We start from the raw sequence: 21,899 nt of genomic DNA, 5'->3' as shown, positions 1-21,899 counted from the left end.
ATGCAGTCACTTGCAGTTGGGCCAGTACAGCCTGCAGTGATTGAGCAATACTGATGGCATGCTTTACATTCTCCAGTGAATGGATCTTTATACCTTATCTTTAAACTAGAGCCTCCATTACAGTCCTCAACACACTCCCTTGTGTTGTTAAGTCCCGATACATAAGCATCAGAGCACTGCATACACTGACTGCTAGTAGGACCAGTGCAACCACCAAGACAGAGAGAGTGACAAGGCTGGCATTGGTTGTATTCACTGTCAGTGTAGTGATTAGCGGGACACGCTGGTATGCACTCATCAAATGAAGAGTTTTCATTACGTCTCGATATACTCACATTTAAGCAAGCATTGCATTGAGTTGCTTCAGGTCCATAGCAATCCTCAGTTGGTAGGCATTGCTGGCTGCAAGGAAGACAAGTGCCATTACTGATGTAGCTACCAATGGAGCATTGACTCACACACTCTCCTCTCTCCTTGTAGTAAGCACAGGCGACACATTGTGAAGGATGGGGGCCAGTGCAGCCTGAATTAGGATCACAGAGTGAGCTGCAGTTTAAGCAATAAACGTGTCCATCATTGGTCAAGTTGGCACGATATTCAAACGTTGCGCATTCGTCAATGCAGTCCTTGCTGAGTGTGGAGACACTGGGACAAGAGCCTACACACTCAAAACCCTGTCCTTCACGAGTTATTTTAAAATTGATGCAAGCGTAGCATTCGAATTGACTTGGCCCATAGCAATGATTACACTCTCGGTGACAGGCATCACAAGACTCACTGTCATTACCAAACTGCCCATGTGGACACTCACTGATGTAAGACCAGCCATTCATAAGAACAGTAAGAGCTCCTGTATTTGCTTCTAGTCTCACATCTCCTGATTTTGGCTGCCCATTTAGATTAAAGCCAGCCTCAACTATCACGTGGCTATCAGATGAATTTAAGATTTCCCTGACTCTTATTCCAGCTAGTATTACACTCACAATGCTGCTACCACCTCCAAGTAAATGTGATCCCGTTATATTAACAATGCTAGCTCCAGTCCCATTAACAGGAGTAATGCTTACTATCTCACTTGCATCTCCATATCTCCAACTAATACTTGTTTGAGTCAAATTCCCACCATAATTAGAGATAAGAGTTACTGCTGTGGTATCAAGCGATGAATCATTTAGTAACTGACCAGCTCTGAATATTACTAGAGTATCGTTGCTTGATTCAACTGTTAGTGAAGGCACATTATCAAGTAATACTTGAGCAACACTGTCTCCTCCAGCAGTGAGACGCTCACCACTGATACTAACGTATGTTCCATACTGACCAAAGCTTGGTGATAGTGAATGAACAATTCCTCTCTGTACGTAGCTCCAGGCATCCAATCGAATCACTTCTGCCCCAGTATTTGATACTAGTGATATTTCACCAGTCACACTACTGGTTTGACTAGCCTGGTTAACATTAGCAATGAGCTCTATTGTGTCATCACTCTCATTAAGGATGGTTGCTGGTGTTCCAGCAATGCTTGCAGAAACTATCTCACTTCCTCCTCCTCTTAATCTCCTTCCTTTAATAATGATTCTAGTCCCTTTCTGACCTTGTGGCGGCTCAACGGAGTATATCTCTCCTTGCTGTGAGTATGTAAAGAGTCCTGAGCTCTCCGTCAGGGAACCGTCTCTAGATACTATCATTATAGTACCAGAGCTCATTGCAAGGAAGGATGGTCGACCAGCTGCTACGGTAATATGGGTAGAGTTTGATGAGAGGATTGTGGCCTGTATGTTATTTAGTAATACCCTATCGAGACCAGTTTCAATAGAATACAATCCTGTGCCATTAATAGTCACGATAGTACCATATTGACCACTAGCGGGACTAAAAGTGTCAATATAACTGGGAGCAACGTACCCAAAGTTAACTTCAGTGGCATTAGAGTACACTACAGCTCCAGTGTTAGCAGTAATTATCACTTGACCAGGACTACTGGCTGGTGACTCTCCAGCTCTTATCTGTACAAAGTCATTATGACTGACCAATACTTCCATAGCAGGGACACCATTAAGTGTCACACTCTTCACACTCTGCCCTCCTCCTAACATTCCCTCTCCCGTAATGGTCACTATCCTACCTCTCTGACCACTAGTGGGACTCACAGACTTTATGTCACCTGGTTGGACATAAGTCCAACTATTTGGTATGGTAACTTGAGCCCCATTATCAGTGACATAGGAGATATTAGAGAGAGGAATTTCAGAATCTGAATAACCTGCCGTCACGTTGATGATAGAACTTGAGACCATGTTAATACTGAATACAGAGATACCGGCTAAAGAAAAGGTAGAAATATCATTTCCTCCACCTAAAAGGTTTGTTCCTTTTATAATCACTTCTGTCCCATTCTGTCCATCGCTGGGGGTTATGCTTTCTATGGAAACATCCAGGTAAGTGAAAGCAATGTCCTGCGACGATGAATAATATATGGAACCATCCTGACTTCTTATAATGATGGGCCCAGTAATATTCCCAGACCCACTGCTATTGAAATTATCGCTGATCCTTACTCTCAGCTCAGTGTCATTCTGACTCAGTATGCTTGTATTGAATCCAGCAAGAGTTACATTACCTATGGCTACTCTCCCAATCCCTAGTCCTCCTTGAAACCCTGATCCACTGAGTGTTACGATTGTCCCATAGTAACCAAATAAAGTGCTGACGCCTGCGATGTTAACTGTAGGCCAAGATATCCAAGAATTTGAAATTATCAGGTAAATCCCATCTTGAAAGTACAGCACAATGGATCCATTTGAAGTCATTGGAGGAGCTATTAGTAATATAGTTCCATTAGCAGTTGATTCAATGCTTGCTTGGATCCCTCCTATTGTTACTGATTGAAGAGCATATTGAGATGACAATGAGGTAGCATCAATGCTCACGAAAGTTCCATTTCTACCAGAAGTGGGTGAAACTTGATTGCTTGTGAGAGCCGGAAGGTAAGTCCAAGTATAGTTGCCATATAATATATCATTATCATTCTCAATTACTACACCACCTTCTGTGTTGTCTCCTGCACCAGCAGTTACTTTAATGGAAGTATAGTCTGCATTGACACTGAAATCAGCAACTGGTACTCCATCTAAGTACACTCCTCTAATCATCGATCCACCATTTAAGAGGTTCGTACCGCTAATAATGACAACTGATCCATCTCCTCCGGCAACAGGAGCAACTGATGTTACTGTTGTATCGACTGGATTGAAAGTAAAAGTTGGAGAATCAGATTTGAGTGTTGCTCCATCATTAGCTATAATGAGCAGAGGGAGAGGGACATTAGGATCATCATAGCTGGCATAGAGACCCACACGGAATGTCACTAGAGAACTATTAATGATCCATGCTTCGAAAGACTCTGTCTGCCCAGTTACTACAGTCACTCCAGTAGCATTATCAGGTACTACTGAGGTTCCCCTGATTGTGACATTTGTACCATGCACTGCAGCTATTGGCTCTATCTCTGTCACTTGACCCGGGTCTCTAAAGACCCACTGGCCAGTCAAAGTTAAGTAAGCACCAGACGTTGAATTAATCTGTATTGTTAATGGGGCCGTAGCTACTGGTGAATGCCCTGCCCTTACTTGTACAAGGTTTCCTGAGAGAACTGTGATATCATAAGCTGGTATGGAGCCAAAACTTACACCTGAGACAGTATAAGGACTGTCGGGTTCTCCCAATGATGTTAGTACCATTTAATAATATGTAAGTCCCATTGACACCAGTAGAGGGTGAAATTGAGACTAATTCAGCTTCATAGTAAAGCCAGTTAAAGGAGCTGATTATAATAGGCCCAGTTGCTTCTCTCATGACTATTGGCCCACTTATTGAGCTATTACTGTAACCTGCAATAACTTGAACTGTTGCATTAGTCTGGGATACAATAGTTGCTGGAATACCTGCCAGCGTCACTTCAATAATACCAGACCCAGAACTACCAATCAAATTAAGTCCCTCTATAGTTACACTGACCCCTTGCTGTCCTGACTGAGGATACACTGTTGTAATGTTGCCTAGCTCTTCATAAGTCCAGCTGTTCTCTCCGGATACTATAGAGCCAGTATTTGAGATTATTTCTACACCACCTGAAGAGACATTCGCTATACTAGCTTCAACAGTGATAAGAGTATCAGTTTCACTAATAATAGTTGCTGGGACACCATTAAGCTTTACAACTGCTGCCTCCATTCCTCCTCCTCTAAGATTAGTACCAACAATACTGACTATTGTCCCTACTGTACCTACTGGTGGAGAGACACTGCTAATATTACCAGCTGTAATGTAACTGAATTGGAGCCCATTTGAGCTTATCTGAGCTCCACTATCAAGCGTAATGATGACACTCCCAGTTTCTTCCATACCATGCATTAGCTGAACTACCACGTATGTATCATTAGGTGAATCCATCAATTGAGCCTCATTCCCTGCTACAGTAATAGAAATGATATCCATATTGCCTTGGAGCAGTCCAGTTCCCCTCAGTGTCACAATAGTCCCATGTTGTCCACTAAGTGGGCTAATGGATGTGATTTGTCCAGGCTCTATGAACATGAATCCATCTAGTCTTGTGATGGTTGCTCCTGTATTACTGATTATTGTTATATCAGAGAAAGAACTCTGTCCATTAGGAAGATTACCACTCAGTGAAACGTTAACATATGAATCAGAATAATTACTTATTGTAGCTGCAACGCCTCCTATGTCAACTGTGACGACACTATCCCCTCCTCCTTGCAGTCTTTCTCCAGTTAGGGTGATTATTGTTCCCCTTTGACCAAAGGAAGGGCTGACAGTGTATATAGCACCTTCGGGCAAATAAGTAAACCCGTTTACGAGACGAGCAAAAATGTGTCGATTGTTCTCAACTGAAACATCAACAGTGAATTGACCCAGTCTCTGAGGACGTGGTGTTGTTACAGCAACAGTGCTAGAATTACTATCAATTTGTTGAGTTGTTATGATTGTTGCCTCTTGATTGTCGAAATAGACACTGGCCACTTCAGTAGCTGGGAATGGAGCATTCAGTGTTACCTGTGTACCATACTGTCCAGTATTTCGACCAACAATTGAAAGAGATAAGTTCTGATAAGTGAAGCTATTTCCTCCTTCAACATAAGACCCATCAGAAGATATTACTCTCACTAGTAAAGAGTTCCCTATGATTGGAGCTGGTCCAGCAATAACTGTCACTTGATTAGGAGAACTAGTGACTATTCTTAATACTTCAGATCCACCAATAGTGACATTAGTAATAGCTGGCCCATCACTACCAATCTCAAGTAGACTACCTGTAATTAACAGACCAACTCCCTCAGAGCCAGTAGAGGGCGATACAGTGCTAATGCTACCAGGCTCTGTATAAGTGAATGACTCACTTGATTCTATGACAGCCCCAGTATCAATATGAATATGAATAGGGCCAGTAGTGCCATTAGGGGCAGTGTCTATACTTATAACAAGTGTACTCTCGCTAGAGTCTGTCTCAAATGACTCAGATAGGGCAGCATAACCAGCTACTGTCACATTAGTTATGGCAGATCCATATCCTTTCAGGTTGAAGCCATGTATGGTAACAATGGTTCCTAATCGGCCACTGAGTGGAGAGAAGGAGGTTATGTTGCCAGGCAATAGCTGCTCAAAGGTCCCTCCTCTAATGATGGCTCCTGTGTTAGACTCTATATACACTTCACCTGATGGAATACCATCAGTCCTTGATGTGTGGTCGCCGAGTGTTACAATAATTTGATCCTCATTAAAACTCACAATGTTTGGAGGAACCCCATCGATATAGATCTGAGCTATAGAGATACCGCCTCCGAGTAGATTGGAGCCATTGATAGTGACTAGAGAACCAAACTGTCCTCTTGATGGAGTAACTGAGTCAATGACTCCCTCTTTTAGATAGGTCCAGTTGCTGGATGATTGAACAATAGCATGTGTATCAGATATTATACTTATAGTCACATTGGTGCTGTTGGTTAGGTTACTATTGCTTCCTATCCTTACTGAAATGAAGGATGGAGACGAAGTAGTGTAATCAATTGCTGCTTCAATGCCACCAAATCTAACTGTACTGGCATTGCTTCCATAGCCAAAGAGCTGAAATCCAGTAATATTAACTGTAACAGAAAAAAGCAAATTATAATGTCAATTTGTAATTTTTTTGATAAACTTACCATAAGTTCCTCTTTGACCTTGTGAGGGGTTCACACTATCAATTCTTCCCATTTCTCTGTACTCAAATACTTCACTACCAGTAACGAGAGCACCATTATCTGATACTAGAACTATATCAACGAATCCAGTATATGAGGCATTGAAAGGCTGGGGCACAGAGAGTAACACAAGCGATTCTGAGGAGGAAATCACTTGAAATTCAACGTAGGGATCAACACTGATGTTTCCAGTTTGACTTCCCAATATTCTAACAGATTGGACACTTTGCCCATAGCCCGTCAGATTAGTCCCAGTGATTTCAAGTCTTGTTCCATACTGACCAAATGAAGGGGTGACCACATCCACTTGACCTGGGATGAGGTATGTCCATGCATTGGGTATTGATACTGTGAAAGTGAGTCCATAGTTTGTGACTGTTATCTGGATATTGCTAAGAGCATTAATAAGATTGGTTGGATTGACACGTACATGTACACTATCTGACTCATAGCTCAACACAGAAGCAGGAATACCACCACACTCAACTGATAGTTCCGTAATGTTGTCGCTTGAATTATATCCAGAGAGAACGTTAGAGCCATTGAGAGTGACATACGTGTACTCTTGCCCTCTGTTTGGTGACACTGAAGTAATGTTAGCATAGGAAAGGAATAGGTCAGTCTTGGTGGACACAATAGCTCCAGTGTTGCTGGTAATACTAATAAATCCTCCAGTAGTATTTTCAGGGACTATGAATCTAATGCATTCACTTGGAAGACTTGGATTGGATAAATTGTCTAGCCCGATTGAGAAATTAAGTGATTCTATCCCATCAATATTCACGTTACTAATATTGCTACCTCCTCCCAGGAGTCTCATGCCACACGCATATACTGTTGCATTTGTTTGAGCTGCTGGCGGAACAAGAGAAGTTATAACACCGTCTTCCAGCTGTGTCCACATTCCAGTGATATTAGTACTAGGGCCAGAGAGCACAGCATTATTATCGGTGCTAGTCTGTATTGAGCTGATCACAATATCCTGAGTGCCGACTCCTGTATCAGAAGAGACTTTGATATTAATCTCAGTCTGAGACGAGTCAATAACTTCTGCTAGTGTTCCTCCAATGCTAACGCTCTGCAAGGCAATGTTTAGCCCACCCAGGCCAATCAAGTCAGTACCAGTAATCCTCACGTTTGTTCCAGTCTGTCCACTGCTGGGGGTAATAGATGATATGAGTGTAGCATTCTTGCGATAATTGATAATCCTGCCTGCTAAGGTGTACTCTGTCCCATAGCCTGACACAAGGACAATTGATGCATCAGGAATGCTGTCGTTGATCGAAACTAGACGAATGTAGAATGCAGAATTGTAGGTGCTACCAGTCAATGCTTGAGGTAGGAGTTCAACAAGTATCCCTCCTACTTTAATAGTGTATGAAGTGCTATTGTCACCACAGACTGGTGGGAAGCAACCACCCGCACGTATGACAGTCCCTGGTTGTCCATCATCACTTGAGACCATAGATACCACTGGGCCTACAATTACATAAATAATGCAGAAGCTAATATGTACAACTTACTTATTCCATAAATGTGAATCTCTAGTGGTATTGAGGTACAGTTTACACTGCTGTTTGTCGACAGATTGAAAGTGATCACTTCATTATTCCCTGAATGCACCTGAAAACGGAACCTAAGCTCGCTCTCTCCTTGTTCTGTAATGACCACCCCATATCCATTAGATGCATTTACATGAGAGACCAAATCCAAGTTGCTTCCAGTGACAGTGTAGACTTGACCATAGAGACCACTCTTAGGATGAACGTTAGTCACTGTAGGACACTGGTTAGCTGCTTGCTGCTCAGTTAATGAAGAAAAGGCTAGAACTAGCAGGAGAGCCCACATCATGTCCAGAGGGTGGATTGCTGCAATTGGGTGGAGCTCATTAGCATCTCTATCTATAGACTAGACTGTGAATTCAATTAGATCTATTGCAGGAAGCACATCCCACAAGGTGAACTGCTGCGTATTCATCTTTCATATCTCTTGAGTCTTGAAGATGATGATTTTTGTAGTAGCCGTGGTACTTTGCCTCTCACCACAGGTTTGGGGTCTGTCTGATGATTGCCAGAGCTCATTACAGAAACTTGACTGTGGTAAGAGTTTGTACTGTACAAACAGCTGATAGACCAACATTGATAACAGTTCACACTCATGTATAATCTATTCATGATCTATTTTACAGGATACGTGGGTATCAATCAAACGCAATGCGAAGCTAAAAACTGTTGCTGGGTCCCTGTAGATCCAAACCCCAACGTAAGGAATGAGAGAAAGGGGAGTGTAATAATTAACGAATAATCATTTTAAGAATGTCCCCTGGTGTTTTCACAAGACAGGGCCCATACCTCACTACACAGTTGATGACATTGAGAAGACTGCCCTTGGAGTAAAAGTGAGCTCTTACTTCGTTTTCATATTTGCATTTGCCTACGATAATTTTTGCTTGTAAATTTTTATACCTGCTTGTGTATATACATCTTGAGGTGTAAATAAAGCCTCGTTTAATTTTTTTAAATTTCAGATTACACTCAAGACAAATGCTTCAGATTCTCCAAGTAAGTCATGTGAAATAGCAAACAAACTAACTCAGCAGCTCTGCTGTCTTGTTGGAATAATAGTACAGCTTGCATTAAGAGCAGTGATGTGCATATAAGGGCCTGGGCAGGAGACTATGATGTTGGAGATGTGTTTTGTTCTCTTTCCTGTTTAGCATATGGGACACCTGTTAATCCATTAGTGGTGGAGATATCAGAACAGACTGAGAGCAGACTTCACATCAAGATATATGACCCTAACAATAAGAGATGGGAGATACCAACAAGGTATATGCAGTCAAGCCTGCTATGCTTTCAAAGTCATCACATCTTTTTTCTTTGAAATATTTTAGTTTCTCCCCTGCTCCATCAGATCCTTCAACTTCTCCATCATCAACTCTCTACACATACAAGTATCCAGATAAAGGAAGCGATTTCTCATTTTCAATAATGAGGTGAGAACTAGTAACACACTGAATGAGTACTTATCCTAATATTTCAGAGATGGAGGTGATGTACTCTTTGATGCCTCAAACTGTAAGCAAGCCAACCTTATCTCTTTTTTATTTGACTTGTTTTTTATACAGTGCAGTTTTTTGATCAGTATCTGACATTAAGTACAAAGCTTCCTGCTAGCAGCAATGTATACGGTATTGGTGAGCATGTGACTCCTTATCTGAAGCTTCAGCCGAGAACTTACACTCTCTGGAACTTTGACACCGCTACACCTGAACTGCTCAACCTCTGTAAGTACAGTAGTAACAGTACACAACTTGTGCATGATAAGGGAAACCGTGAGTGGGATCTGTTGACAAAATACTCTAGTACTTTTAAGATAAGATTAGAACAATAAATATATAATTGCAGCCATGTTTTTGACATATAATACTTACTGATCATGTCAGTGATCATTTTGTGTTCACTTTATTTCTTTTACAAAAGATGGTTCGCATCCATTTTACCTTGACCTGAGGCCACCAGGCAATGCCCATGGAGTATACTTAAGGAATAGCAATGGTATGGATGTTGTATTGGCAGATGATTCACTTACATACAATGTCATTGGAGGTAAGGCCATTGCATACTGCATGAACTCATGACATTATAATCACACAGGCGTTCTTGACTTTTATTTCTTCCTTGGTCCAAAGCCTGAGGCTGTCATTCAGCAATACCAAGAGGTCATTGGCCGACCTCACATGCCACCGTTAGTCCTGGATATTGCTCACAATGGGGCCTAATCGTATTTGTGTAGGTACTGGGCTTTAGGGTTTCATCAGTGTCGGTACGGATATAAAAATGTTGAGGAACTGGAGGCTGTAGTTGCTGGATATAAGAGCAGTCAGGTAAATCTAAATGATAATATTAATTATACTTTTATGCTGTTAATAGATTCCCCTTGACACTATGTGGAGTGATATTGACTACATGGATCAAGTAATGGACATTAATAATGACAAGTTAACATATTTCTCTTTCAGTATAAAGATTTCACTCTTGACCCTGACAACTATGCACTTGATAAAATGAAACCATTTGTGGACAGTTTGCATCAAAACGGGCAGCAATACGGTTTGACGATACCATACATTCTACAATCATTTTAATCATATTCTCTATTGTACAGTCCATATAATTGATCCTGGTATTAAAGCACAGCAGGGATACGACCCTTATGATAAAGGCATACAAATGGATGTCTTCATAAAGGTAAGGTGCTCTGCCATTTTTATTGTGGCCTTACGAATGTCTATAGGATAGCAAAGGAAAGCCATTGACTGGTAAAGTATGGCCAGGGATTACTACCTTCCCTGACTTCTTTCATCCAAAAGCTAACCAGTATTGGGAAAATAATGTAACGCTTCAAATTTAATCATTTCCTCTTTTCTAATATTATGTATAATCCTCAGATTCAAAGCTTTCGTACCAATTACTTCCCAGTTGATGGCTTGTGGATAGATATGAATGAAATTAGTAACTTTTGCAATGGAGAGTGCTCATCTGAAGATGACTCAGCAACAATACAGCAAGCTCCAAAACCCACTATCCCATACAATGGCTTTGATCCTAACTCACCTCCATATCAGATTGACAATCAAGGGAATAGGGTAGCGCTCAATGTAAAGACCATTTCAACAGATGCAGTTCATTATGGAGGAGTACTGGAGTATAATACTCACAATTTGTTTGGTGAGCAATGAGGGCATCAGGATATTTCAATTATTTTTGATCAATAATTGTTAGGTTTAACCGAGTCAATAGCTACTAACTTAGCACTGGAAGACATAAGGAAAGCTCGGAGTCTCGTTATAAGCAGGTCCACATTCCCAGGTTCTGGATCTCATGCTGGACATTGGACAGGTACAATATTGCATTCACTCATCATAGGGTTTTCCACAGGGTTTTAACCAAAAAATGACTACAATATTATCCCCAATTTTTATTACATTTTCTGATACATATTGATGTCCTTACGCTGTGTAGAAAGTTTGAGGTGATTCCGACTTCAATTTTTCAAGTTATGGCCATTTTAATAAAACGTCAAAATTCTGAAAAAATCCCTGTACTATAGCCCATGGTTTTTTTCAAAAAATGGCTCCAAAATCACCACCAATTTTTATTACATTTTTAAATGCATATTGATGTCCTTATGCTATGTAAAAAGTTTGAGCCAATTCTGACTTCAATTTTTCAAGCTAGGACCATTAATTGTCAGCTCATGAAGCATGCTTTATACATAGCTCACTTAGTATGCTTTGTAGAAACCACCATTAATATTGTAATGTTAATATCATATTCAGGTGACAATCATGCCGATTGGGAGAACATCTACACAAGCATCCCTGATGTACTCAACTTCCAGATGTTTGGGATTCCACTAATAGGAGCTGATATCTGTGGATTCGCAGGTCAGTTTATAAATAGCCTTAAGGGTTGGCCTCAATTATCGATTGTATCATAAATTAATTTTAATCAATTTATTCTTGAATTTATAGGCAGCACTAACGAGGAATTGTGCGGTAGGTGGATGCAGTTAGGAGCATTCTATCCTTTCTCTCGTAATCACAATGCAATTGGAGATGATCCACAAGTGAGTCTATAGGGTATAGAATAAATTCAAGTATTAAAGAGTGACATAATCGTTTGACTCAGTATATCATCTCCTTTATAGGAGCCTTATCGATGGTCTTCAGTTGCTAACAAAAGTCGTGTTGCTCTTGGCATTCGCTACAGTATACTTCCTTACTACTACACGTTGTTTTATAAGGCTCACAGGGATCCTGATCCTAAAGACCCAGCTGCTGTTGTCCTCAGACCGCTGTTCTTTGATTTCTCTGATGACAGTAACACGTATGAAATTGATAAACAGTTTATGGTCGGTGGTTCCTTGCTCATTAGTCCTATATTAAAACAAGGTAATGAGAAAATTATGCTGCTAATTCCTGAGTGGAATTTTGTTAGCCTTTTCCCTCAAAATTTACACAAACTAGAATTATTCCCTTTTATATCAACTGCAGGTGCTTCTACAATTCAAATATACATCCCCAGTGGAGTCTGGTATGATTGGTACAGCTGGCAAGTGGTGACTGATGAAGGGAAAATGTCTAAATCACTCTCAGTGGGTGATGACATACCAGTAAGCATTGCTCCTATATTCTCTCTATCTCTCTCCCTCTTCTAGTCAATATTAACTTATTTTTTTCTTTTCTGATCAGATACACATAAGAGGTGGCTCGATCATTCCCATGCATCAGCCAGCAATGACAACAGCAGCCTCAAGGAAGACTCCATTCTCTCTCCTTGTTGCTCTGGACAGCAGCGGATCTGCCACTGGCGATCTCTTCTGTGATGATGGAAACTCGCTGGACATGAAAAGGTGATAAATTAAGTGTATTTGAATTTAAAATATCGACAAAAAATTACTCTTTTTTACTGTAGTTATCTTTTTGTCGATTATTCTGTGGATGGAAAAGAACTAAAAGCAACAGTTTCTGGGCCTGTAAGTGTAATAAATAAACCGCTAATAATTATACATCTATTCTCTTTTGTTCCTAGGGATATTCAGGTAGCCTATCTTCACTGGATGCTGTTAATATATTAGGAGTGGGCACTAAACCAAACTCTGTGATGCTCAATGGTCAAGCAGTTAGCAGTTTCACGTATGATGACTCAAACAAAAGCTTGAAAATAACAAGTCTCAATGCTGACATGAGCAAAGACTTCACTATAAAGTGGATGTAGAGAACTGCAATTGATTGTGCTAGCTGTGTTTATTATAACTGTAGTATTGTCATTGTTGTTATTATTATTGCTGATTTTTATTATTCATATATAATTATTATTATAGTTTTATTATGATTGTCTAAATTTTGATATATTATACTTGTACAGTCACACGTAATCGTACACAATTTAATTTACTCTCATGACTAGCATGTGGTTACTATAATTTAACGAGGCAAAAGAGGCACTTTTTTCCTAGCATTCCAGAAGTGTTCTTGAATGGTGAATGCATCGACAGAGAGGGAAAAAGTGTGTGAAGGAACAGACTGGAACGACTTTGTACCAGAGTTATACCTACAGTAATCTTTATTTAATAACAGTAAAATTACAAATGGCATCAATCTGATGCAATATGCTTAATGACCAACTTTTCTATTCTTCTAAAAAAAACTCACTTGAATAGTTGCTCCAGCATAGACTCCTTTATAATTTTTGGACCAATTCCAAAGAGCCTCTCATACTATAAAGTGGACAAAATGTTCCACAGTACTTAAGAGCCATTAACTTACCTGATGCTTAGGAGAGTACCCATAAAGACCCTTAAAGGTAAGACTTAAACTATCACGAAAAAGAATCATAAAATGACCAGCATTTGAGGACTCAACTTCCTAGCAGAGAAAGCAAAGTGACGTATTAGATTATTCTTTTATTCTTTTTTTTCCCCTTACATTTAAAGCTTTCTTCTTTGATATGATATTAGCATCACCAGCAAGGCATATGTGACACAATGCATTCTTAATGAGTCTTGCATTGCTTCTTAAGTGAGGCTTTAAAATAGCTACTGATGAAGAAATTGCAGACGAGCAACATTCACAAGATTCTAAAAAAGAGATAAATTTTAAAAATAATGAAGAATTCTTTCCTAGCCATTTTTGATGAAATAACAAAATTTGGCCAAAGGTCAAAGGCTATAGATCTAACTTTGGTCTTTGGCCTGATTTTTTGGGAACTTTAAAAATTCGTAAAAAATCCAAATTTGATCGGAATCACCTCAAACTTTCTAAACAACATAAAAAGATGTATATGTATCAGAAAAAAATACAAAAATGAAAAATTCTCTCTTAGTCATTTTTGGTAAAATTTGGCCAACGACCCTGTACTATAGTACAGGGACTTTGATCTGATTTTTGAGTAACTTTAAAAATTTGTAAAAAATCCAATTTCAAACGGAATCAGCTCAAACTTTCTAATCAACATAAGAAGATGTATATGTATCAGAAAAAAAATACAAAAAATGAAGAATTCTCTCCTAGTCATTTTCACAAAATATACCATGCTTACATATGCAGGGCTTCTTTTAGGGAGCAGAAGCATTTGCTGAAATTCTCCCTCCCTTTGAATTTAATTAGTGGTACAAGAATGTAGCCACAGCTCCCCTAACTATACTGTACCCCAAGCATTTGACCAACCTCTTGTATTCGGTCTTGTAGATTCTTCTTTAGGCTCAATATTTTGCTCAACCATCCTTCTCTCTTTTACGGAATTTTTTCTCTTTCTGTCTCTCTCTGCCAGTCTAGCCTTAACAACTTTCTCTTTGCGCTTTCTCTTCTCCTCTTCTTCATCCTCTTTCCTCTGCCTCTCCTCTGTTAGACTGCTACCAGAGCCAGTCCTGCTAAGTTGCTGCGTCTTTGCAACAACTTCAGTTTCTTCTTTATCTTTGATGGGTGAGCTCTCCACTCTTCTTCTCTCTACCTCATCTCTCTTCATTAGCTCATCTCTCTTCATTTGTTCTTTGATGAGTGCCACTTGGTGCTGGAGCTTAGGCTTCAGAGTCCAGTCCTTTATATTGTTGAAGTCGTCAAATCGAATGTGAGCAATAATATAACGACAAACCGGTTGGACTCTCTCCTTGTCTTCCTTTTGACTCATTTCCCTATTGACTGAACTATCATGAAGGGAAGAGACGGAGGATGGGAGTGATGATGGAGCAAATGAGAAAGGAGGAGAGGAGACGGGAAGAATGGGAGAGGATGGAGGAGGAATGGGAGTAGGATAAGAAACAGGAGAGTCATTCTCCTCTGTAGCTTGCAATTGTGGAGTAGAAATAGGAGACATGGCTATCGCTTCTTCTTGAGGTGATACATGTATCTGAGGACCAGTAGGAGGAATTGGTAACTCATCAGTATCTATTATAGGTGATTGAGGTACATCCATTCTAGCAGGACCTTGAATTATCACTGTTTCATTGCTTGTATTCTTCTTACTATCACTCCTATCAGACAGTTCTTCTCCATGAGATTGAGTAATAGTGTCACTGTCTTGGTCTTCTTGAATGGTAGTGTCTTCGTCTCTAAGGATTCCATCAACCTGGTCACTTGATGTCTTCAAGTCCTTTGTGTTCCCAGAGGAAATACTTTCAGCATCAGTAGGAGCTAGAGGGATCTTGCTATCCCTGACTTGAGTCTGTCTGTTGGGTTTTGATAGAGTAATACCCAGGTTCTCAAGTGATGGAGTGATGAGAGTCTTCTTCTTTGGTGAGGCCTTGAGTAATCCCTCGTCAGTAGAGAGATGAGAATTAGAGAGAGGAGAGAAAACACTTGGACTAAAAGAAGACAGGAGGTTATTCTGAGAAAGAGAGGAAGCATTCCTCACAGCTCCAGGAAGCTTCATCGTTCCTTCCTTTCTCCTCTCAGGCAGAGTAAAAGTGGAAGATAAGCTCAGCTCTACAGCAGAGGACCCACTATCAATCGGAGGGAGTCTCTTACAGATACACTCAGTTCTCTTGCAACCAGTGCACTGTGAAGGAAGGCTAGAAGAACTGATGGAGGAAATGTCCATTATAGGATGATAGAGTGTCCTTGCTTTGTTCTCTAGTCTCTCTTGCTCTCTGTGCTTCCTCAAAGGTGTGCTAGTAAAGGTAGGGGTTGCTATCATGCCTCTAGCAGTTGAGGGTGTCACCACGTGTATCCCTTTCTTGAATTGCATTGAACTGAGAGCGTCGAAAAGAAAAGAGACAAACGCTATGACGTTTGCCTTTAAGTTTCCATCAGGGGTGTGGTCCAGCCATTGCATGGGCGTTATGTGGAGAGCCGGGGGAGGAAAATGAGAATCACAGAAAGATTTAATTTTCGTCAAATTGGCAAGTGAATCATTCCTTGACAGCTTCTGACCAAATATAAAATCTGGAAAAATAAATTAATATCATGCAAAATAACAATTAAAGTGAAGCATATATTACATGTATATGTACATGTACATTTCCAATGCAATGATGTCTCTTACCAGAATAAGATAACTTGTCTCTGTGGTGATACAATAAAACAGCTCCAATACACTGGCCATCAGTCAAACTATCACCAAAATCTGTTACTTTAGGGAATCCTTTAGATCTCTTCTCTCTCAGTGATCTCAGTCGAGCTAGCCTCCTCTTGTTAGGATCGGACTCCATTAGTATTAACTGCTCTTGCTCCTGCTCTAGGACTCTCTGTAAAGTCCTGCTTGTCTTGTTCAGCCACAGGAGTAGTCCTTCTTCAAGAGATGTTGGCAGTTCTTTGGATGCCGTCAGACCAGATATTAACCTGTTTCAAAGAGGAGACTTGTGTCTAGACTAAATGTATATAACTACATGATGTGTGTGTGTGTGTGTGTGTGTGTGTGTGTGTGTGTGTGTGCATTATGTACATGTACCTTACTGCTTTTACAATCTGGCTAATAGGCGCTAGCTTCAATGAATAAAATAACATAAAACCTTCCAATAACACACAGTGCAGTGACTGGTCGAGAGAGAGGCAGAGGAAAATAATCTTAATTAACAAAATATTCCCTAACTTGATTAAAAGGTACAGTTGACGCCAGCACAGAGTGACTAATGCAGGAACCCTCACTCCCAGGGTACTCAAGATAAATGCCTTGATGAGCAAGAGACCTTATAATTGACCAGAAGGACTCGTCGGTAGGTACTTCCCCTCCTCCTCTTTTCTTTTGAGACGATGAAGACATCAATAATATGTGATTGTAGAGGTCATGATACATAAGAGGCGATGTTAAAGAAGTCAATAGTGGATCTGTGATCTATGAGGAGATTTAATTTATAAATAAACACACACTCTTCTTTACTTTGTTCTTGTCAAGTGCTTCATCAATCAATGGGCTCCACTTGTTGTCAGGTAAAGAGCCTCTGAGAACACCAGAGACCCATGATAATGACACTCTTAGTTTATACTAAACAAATGAAAATAGAGACATGGTTAAAAGAGAAAAGAAATACCTCCATAACTTCCAAATTTACCGCCAAGTTGCTAGATCTAATTATAGCCACACCTACTAAAATTGTTGTTATGGAAACGAGCCACTCCCTCTTCGAGCTACTGCATGCAGCACTGCACACATGCAGAGTGCAAGCCTAAAGGGGGAGGAATAGAAAAGAGATAATGGCTGCCAGTGGTAAGAGATTGATTGGCAAATCTGTACTCATCACAGGAGCTGCTCAAGGGATTGGAAGGGCCTCTGCAATGGTGAGTACTAATAATCTCATCAAACAAAAGATTGAGTCATTGGTTTGTCTTCCCCAGGCTTGCAGGAATGAAGGGGCACATGTGATTGCAACTGACCTGAACGTTGAACTCCTCAAAGAGCTACAGAAAGAATTCCCAGGCAAGTCTTTAGTATAATAATAAAATTCAGGGCTAGGAAATCAAACATTTATAGTCTTTATCATAACAATCCGTTAAATTTTCTAACTTACTTACTAGATATACAGATAGATCATCTAGATGTCACTGATGAGGATGAAGTCAAGTCCGTCATTAATAAATACACTACTCAATCTGATGCCACAAAGAATATCAGCGTGCTATTCAACTGTGCTGGGTGAGACAATATTAATTATCATTTTAAAGAATTTTGTTGATGGTCCATGTTAATCATAGATCTCATCCGATGCATTGAGATTAGGATATTTACTTTTAATGTTTAGATTTGTTCATCATGGAACTGTTGTAACGACTACAACGACAGACTGGGATAGATCATTCACCATTAACGTCAAGAGCATGTTCCTCTTGAGCAAGTACACTATTGACTATGTAAGCTACATGCAGGATAATACTCAGATAATAGCATTAATAAACTGGCTTATTTATATAAGCCAGTTTATTAATCCTTCTCAACACCTATAGTACCTCTTTCTCTCTAGTGGTTGAAATCAAAGGTCAAGGGTAGCATAATAAACATGGCCTCTGTCGCTAGCAGTATGAAAGGTGCTCAGTTTCGTTGTGCCTATGGAGCCACCAAAGCAGCTGTCATTGGTCTCTCTAAATCAATTGCAACCGATTATGTGGAGAAAGGGATAAGATGCAATTGTATTTGTCCTGGTAAGGATTATAAAATATATTTTTGCATTGAATTATAGCGTTTTAAAAAATGCTTAGGTACTGTCGATACTCCTTCTTTGCGTGAGAGGTTTGTTACATTAGGAGGTGGAGATGCAGAGAAAGTAGGAGAAGAATAGAGAGAGAAGTTATGTAACAAATGTATCCCATAGGGCAGGGAAGAGTTTACTAAAAGGCAGAAGATGGGACGGTTAGCAACTGCTAAAGAAGTTGCTGCAATGGTTGTCTATCTTGCCAGTGAAGAGGTCAGTTTCTAAGTTGGTGAAATAAATTAATAAGAATTGTTTCTATTCACAGACTGCCTTTATTACTGGCACTGAATTCAAAATTGATGGTGGTTGGAGCTTGTAAACATTTTTGTTTATAATATTATAATTAATTGAATTTTATAATACTGCTAATTGTCACGTGACTGATTAATATTTACCCACGTGACATCACGTGGGACAAAATGGTGCCCTTAAGACTGGCTTTAAGATGTCACTCTCTCTTAATGAGAAGACTATCCTCTACTGTAAACGGTGAAATCATTAGACAAACATCTTCTGAAGGGAAGGAAATCAACGCAACCACAAAATCTTTAAGAGTAGACGCAGTTGCTGCTGCAGGGCTGGCAATATCAAGAAGGTGGGTACGTGTATATTAATGAAAAATGACACTTATCAATGTTGATATCAGAAAACTGTGGGAATTAGCATTTGGTGATAGCATATATTTAAATGGAAGTCCGATCAAAAAGAAAAGCCAAGAGGTATGTCAGTCTCATTTAACAGGTGTGACCATATTCATGCTATTACTATACACAGGTAAAGGAAGGTGACATTATTGAAGTTGATGTATGTGTGTCCTTTGAAGAGGGGTCATCAAATGAAGAAGTAATAAAAAGAGGGAGAGTGATTGTCACTGAAATTGGACCAAAAACAGCAAAGGGACGATATCATTTGACGTTAAAACGTTACAAACAGTTTTTACTATACAAAAGGAATAATTAATTTGTAGTAGCTCTTTTCTTGTCTTTGGTTCTCTCTTTTTTTAATACTGTGACCTGTCCAGTGTTATTTTTACAGTGTCCAGTTCATTTTTCATTTGTGTTGCCATACTGTAAAGCAATGAGGCCTGCTTGGAGGAAGATACATTAATAGCTATTGTCACTGCTATAGCATACATGACTTTACTATAATTATAATCCCTACCTGTTTCGATTGTACTGTTATTTGCAACGACTTGTCCAGTGACTCGAGTATAAATTCTTGTTTATTGCCGGCAAGGTCCCACTTCATGGTATCCAGTGCATAGCTACTCATTGGTACCTGTTTAACAGCATTAGTAAAGGGATCCAGGTTAATCAAACAATCATTACATAGAAGCTTAGCTGCATCGCATAATGGCCACAAAACAGGGTATCATAAAATATAAGGAGATACTTTCTATATGACTGTAACTCCAAAAAAACTTCTATCAGTACGTGACATAACTTAAGGGCATCAATATGCATTAGAAAATGTAATTTCCATATGCTTAATTGAGCATGCTATGGCTTACGTTGCTTTCTTTGTTTATAAAATGGAATCCAAGGGCGTTAATCCCAAGCCTTGTCTTGACCTTGCGTACTGACTTGGTCTGATGCTATAGAAGACAAGCATTGAAAATGGTCAATACATTGTGAAGCATCCTACTGTCTCAGATGTGGCATGATAAACTTTAATGCTCACAGTCCCTTCGTAAAAACTTGATCCGTAATATGGCCATTTGTGGCATATCTCAAGATAGCTGTTGTACAACTGAAAAGGAATAAAAAAAGATTAATTTAATTATTTGCCTGCTCACCATCAACTTTCCGCTCTCCCTCTGCTTGTCAAACTTGTATTTTGCTAGGAGTTTCCTTTCAAGTTGCTGACGTTTCTTGCCTTTGGTGTGTTGAGCAGGTAGGAGCGTAGTTAGCCTGTCCTTCATAAACTTTGTATTGTGAATGTCAGGATTAAAGTCACCATACTCTAACTATGAGCAGAGAGAGTAAAGAGCATGGCATACAACTGTTATATAACCTTCATTGTAATGGTAGCTAATTGCAAGGCCTCTTCTTCAGTTGTTGGATAATAGCCACTTAGGACATGGTTTAATGCCTTTAAAAAGAATCTAATCAATGTATAAGAAGACGTGGACTTACATCAAAATAAAGATACTGCAATGCAACTCCATCAGAAATCTGTAAATGAAATTATTAATAGAAGTATTTCCCTTTTTTGTCCTTACACTTCTTTCATTGGTAACTGCAAGAAAGACGTTTCTCCTCAAGTAAAGGTGAGGCGTTTCATTAGTATCATCTTTGCAGAACCTGCTCATTAGAGTCGACCATGATTCTATAAGCTTCAATGGCTTATCAATATCTCCTAACTGGAGAGCTATAATATAAAGAGATTGATAATGCATAGCCAGAAACAGGAAATGTCGTACCAAAGCTTTTTGAGACTATCCAAAGAGCGAAAACATATTGGTACGAATAGTCCAAATGTATGAGTCTACATGTATCCTGTGTCAGTGAAACAACATGCAAGTAGATAATAGTTGGAGAATTGGAGTAGCTTATACCTGGAGAGCAACAGCTGCAGTAGTTGCTTTACCCTTGTAAAAGTTGGCCACTTGATGATGACCGTTCATAAAACTGATGTCTACCTTTCGTATTGTCATAGACTACACATTCATGTGTGTATAAAATAAGAAGCAAGTGAACAATGGAGTTGCTAATTATTTACCTTTTTGAGTTGAGAGGTATCATCATCATCATCAGCAATGTTTGCAAGACTTCCTCGTGCATCAAGATGCTCATCCAATTCCTCCTGAACCTCTTCTAGTATTACTTCTCCTTGCACTCCTGACTTAAATTGAATTGACTCTATCAATTCTGGTATTTCTTCAAGCTCAATTTGAATTGTGGACCTTCTCTTGTAAATATGAGGAGAATCAACCTAGAGGAGTAGAAACAAACGAGGCATGCATTAATTACAATTATGTCATGTCTTCTCTAGCTTGAATCTCTTTAGCTCAATGGCTTACATTTTCTTTGCTCTGCGTACTACTACTGAGTAAATGAGCAGTGGTCCTCCATTCGTTGCTTTTGTTCTCCAAGCAAACTAACAGTGGTGTCCTACCCTCCACATCAACTGCATCCTATAAGGATCATTACCATAAGTCTTCCTTTCTTTCTTGTTTTCTCTTACCAGATTGATTCCAGGGCAGCCCAAAAGGTACTCTACAACATACCTGTGTCCATTACCTGCTGCAACATGAAGTGGAGTAGACTTGGTGTCATTTCTAAACATCAAAAAGAAAAGTTTTATTGACGTAATGCATTCCCTTACAGTACTCCAATGTTAGACATGCATTCCTCAATGAGGCAAGACACCACATTAAGTTCTCCATACCTACTCACACATAATAGAGTAATCAATGTGATTATTATTATTATTATTATCATTACCAGCAAG

At 39.6% G+C, this 21,899-nt stretch overlaps 6 protein-coding genes across 6 annotated transcripts in view; 2 read left to right on the top strand and 4 right to left on the bottom strand.

Annotated features, from left to right (window-relative positions):
* Positions 1 to 3,568: 3,568 nt before the first annotated feature.
* LOC109580202 (uncharacterized) lies at positions 3,569 to 8,137 on the bottom strand. The gene is made up of 3 exons (XM_019993114.1): positions 7,784 to 8,137; positions 6,222 to 7,739; positions 3,569 to 6,164 (listed from the first exon to the last, which is right to left on the bottom strand). Exons 1-3 carry the CDS (start codon positions 8,109 to 8,111, stop codon positions 3,661 to 3,663), a joined length of 4,350 nt encoding a protein of 1,449 aa, XP_019848673.1. The 5' UTR covers positions 8,112 to 8,137; the 3' UTR covers positions 3,569 to 3,660.
* Positions 8,138 to 8,199: 62 nt separating this feature from the next.
* LOC100640987 (probable alpha-glucosidase Os06g0675700) lies at positions 8,200 to 13,183 on the top strand. Its single transcript, XM_019993118.1, has 24 exons — positions 8,200 to 8,359; positions 8,449 to 8,522; positions 8,575 to 8,658; positions 8,788 to 8,821; positions 8,977 to 9,088; positions 9,154 to 9,255; positions 9,303 to 9,337; positions 9,388 to 9,546; positions 9,743 to 9,868; positions 9,917 to 10,007; positions 10,056 to 10,146; positions 10,193 to 10,237; positions 10,282 to 10,372; positions 10,428 to 10,510; positions 10,557 to 10,655; positions 10,711 to 10,990; positions 11,045 to 11,161; positions 11,602 to 11,709; positions 11,797 to 11,891; positions 11,973 to 12,216; positions 12,319 to 12,437; positions 12,517 to 12,677; positions 12,740 to 12,800; positions 12,857 to 13,183. Exons 1-24 carry the CDS (start codon positions 8,263 to 8,265, stop codon positions 13,040 to 13,042), a joined length of 2,694 nt encoding a protein of 897 aa, XP_019848677.1. The 5' UTR covers positions 8,200 to 8,262; the 3' UTR covers positions 13,043 to 13,183.
* On the bottom strand, positions 13,143 to 17,322 carry LOC105316708 (calmodulin-regulated spectrin-associated protein 2-like). Its single transcript, XM_019993117.1, has 10 exons — positions 17,292 to 17,322; positions 17,141 to 17,245; positions 16,853 to 17,095; positions 16,712 to 16,797; positions 16,307 to 16,602; positions 14,494 to 16,206; positions 13,753 to 13,904; positions 13,594 to 13,692; positions 13,480 to 13,544; positions 13,143 to 13,378 (listed from the first exon to the last, which is right to left on the bottom strand). Exons 1-10 carry the CDS (start codon positions 17,295 to 17,297, stop codon positions 13,252 to 13,254), a joined length of 2,892 nt encoding a protein of 963 aa, XP_019848676.1. The 5' UTR covers positions 17,298 to 17,322; the 3' UTR covers positions 13,143 to 13,251.
* Positions 17,323 to 17,412: 90 nt separating this feature from the next.
* On the top strand, positions 17,413 to 19,483 carry LOC100640865 (3-hydroxybutyrate dehydrogenase type 2-like). The gene is made up of 10 exons (XM_003384042.3): positions 17,413 to 17,538; positions 17,596 to 17,677; positions 17,776 to 17,893; positions 18,000 to 18,108; positions 18,219 to 18,396; positions 18,454 to 18,518; positions 18,567 to 18,659; positions 18,712 to 19,041; positions 19,093 to 19,165; positions 19,221 to 19,483. Exons 1-8 carry the CDS (start codon positions 17,455 to 17,457, stop codon positions 18,763 to 18,765), a joined length of 783 nt encoding a protein of 260 aa, XP_003384090.1. The 5' UTR covers positions 17,413 to 17,454; the 3' UTR covers positions 18,766 to 19,041; positions 19,093 to 19,165; positions 19,221 to 19,483.
* Positions 19,355 to 21,856, bottom strand: LOC105316707 (FERM domain-containing protein 8-like). Its single transcript, XM_019993120.1, has 14 exons — positions 21,774 to 21,856; positions 21,633 to 21,726; positions 21,469 to 21,582; positions 21,168 to 21,380; positions 21,004 to 21,105; positions 20,869 to 20,944; positions 20,668 to 20,816; positions 20,582 to 20,620; positions 20,460 to 20,537; positions 20,242 to 20,412; positions 20,091 to 20,195; positions 19,957 to 20,040; positions 19,608 to 19,724; positions 19,355 to 19,530 (listed from the first exon to the last, which is right to left on the bottom strand). Exons 1-14 carry the CDS (start codon positions 21,791 to 21,793, stop codon positions 19,447 to 19,449), a joined length of 1,446 nt encoding a protein of 481 aa, XP_019848679.1. The 5' UTR covers positions 21,794 to 21,856; the 3' UTR covers positions 19,355 to 19,446.
* Positions 21,822 to 21,899, bottom strand: part of LOC109580180 (krev interaction trapped protein 1-like) — a 1,764-nt gene continuing 1,686 nt past the window's right edge. The window contains exon 6 of the mRNA XM_019993071.1: positions 21,822 to 21,828. Coding sequence (XP_019848630.1) covers positions 21,822 to 21,828 — 7 coding nt within the window. The remainder of the gene's footprint in view (positions 21,829 to 21,899) is intronic.

Source organism: Amphimedon queenslandica, unplaced genomic scaffold (genome assembly GCF_000090795.2).
Source record: "Amphimedon queenslandica unplaced genomic scaffold, v1.1 AMPQUscaffold_13501, whole genome shotgun sequence".
Taxonomy (NCBI): Eukaryota; Metazoa; Porifera; class Demospongiae; order Haplosclerida; family Niphatidae; genus Amphimedon; species Amphimedon queenslandica.
This window is presented reverse-complemented; position numbering and strand designations above follow the sequence as displayed.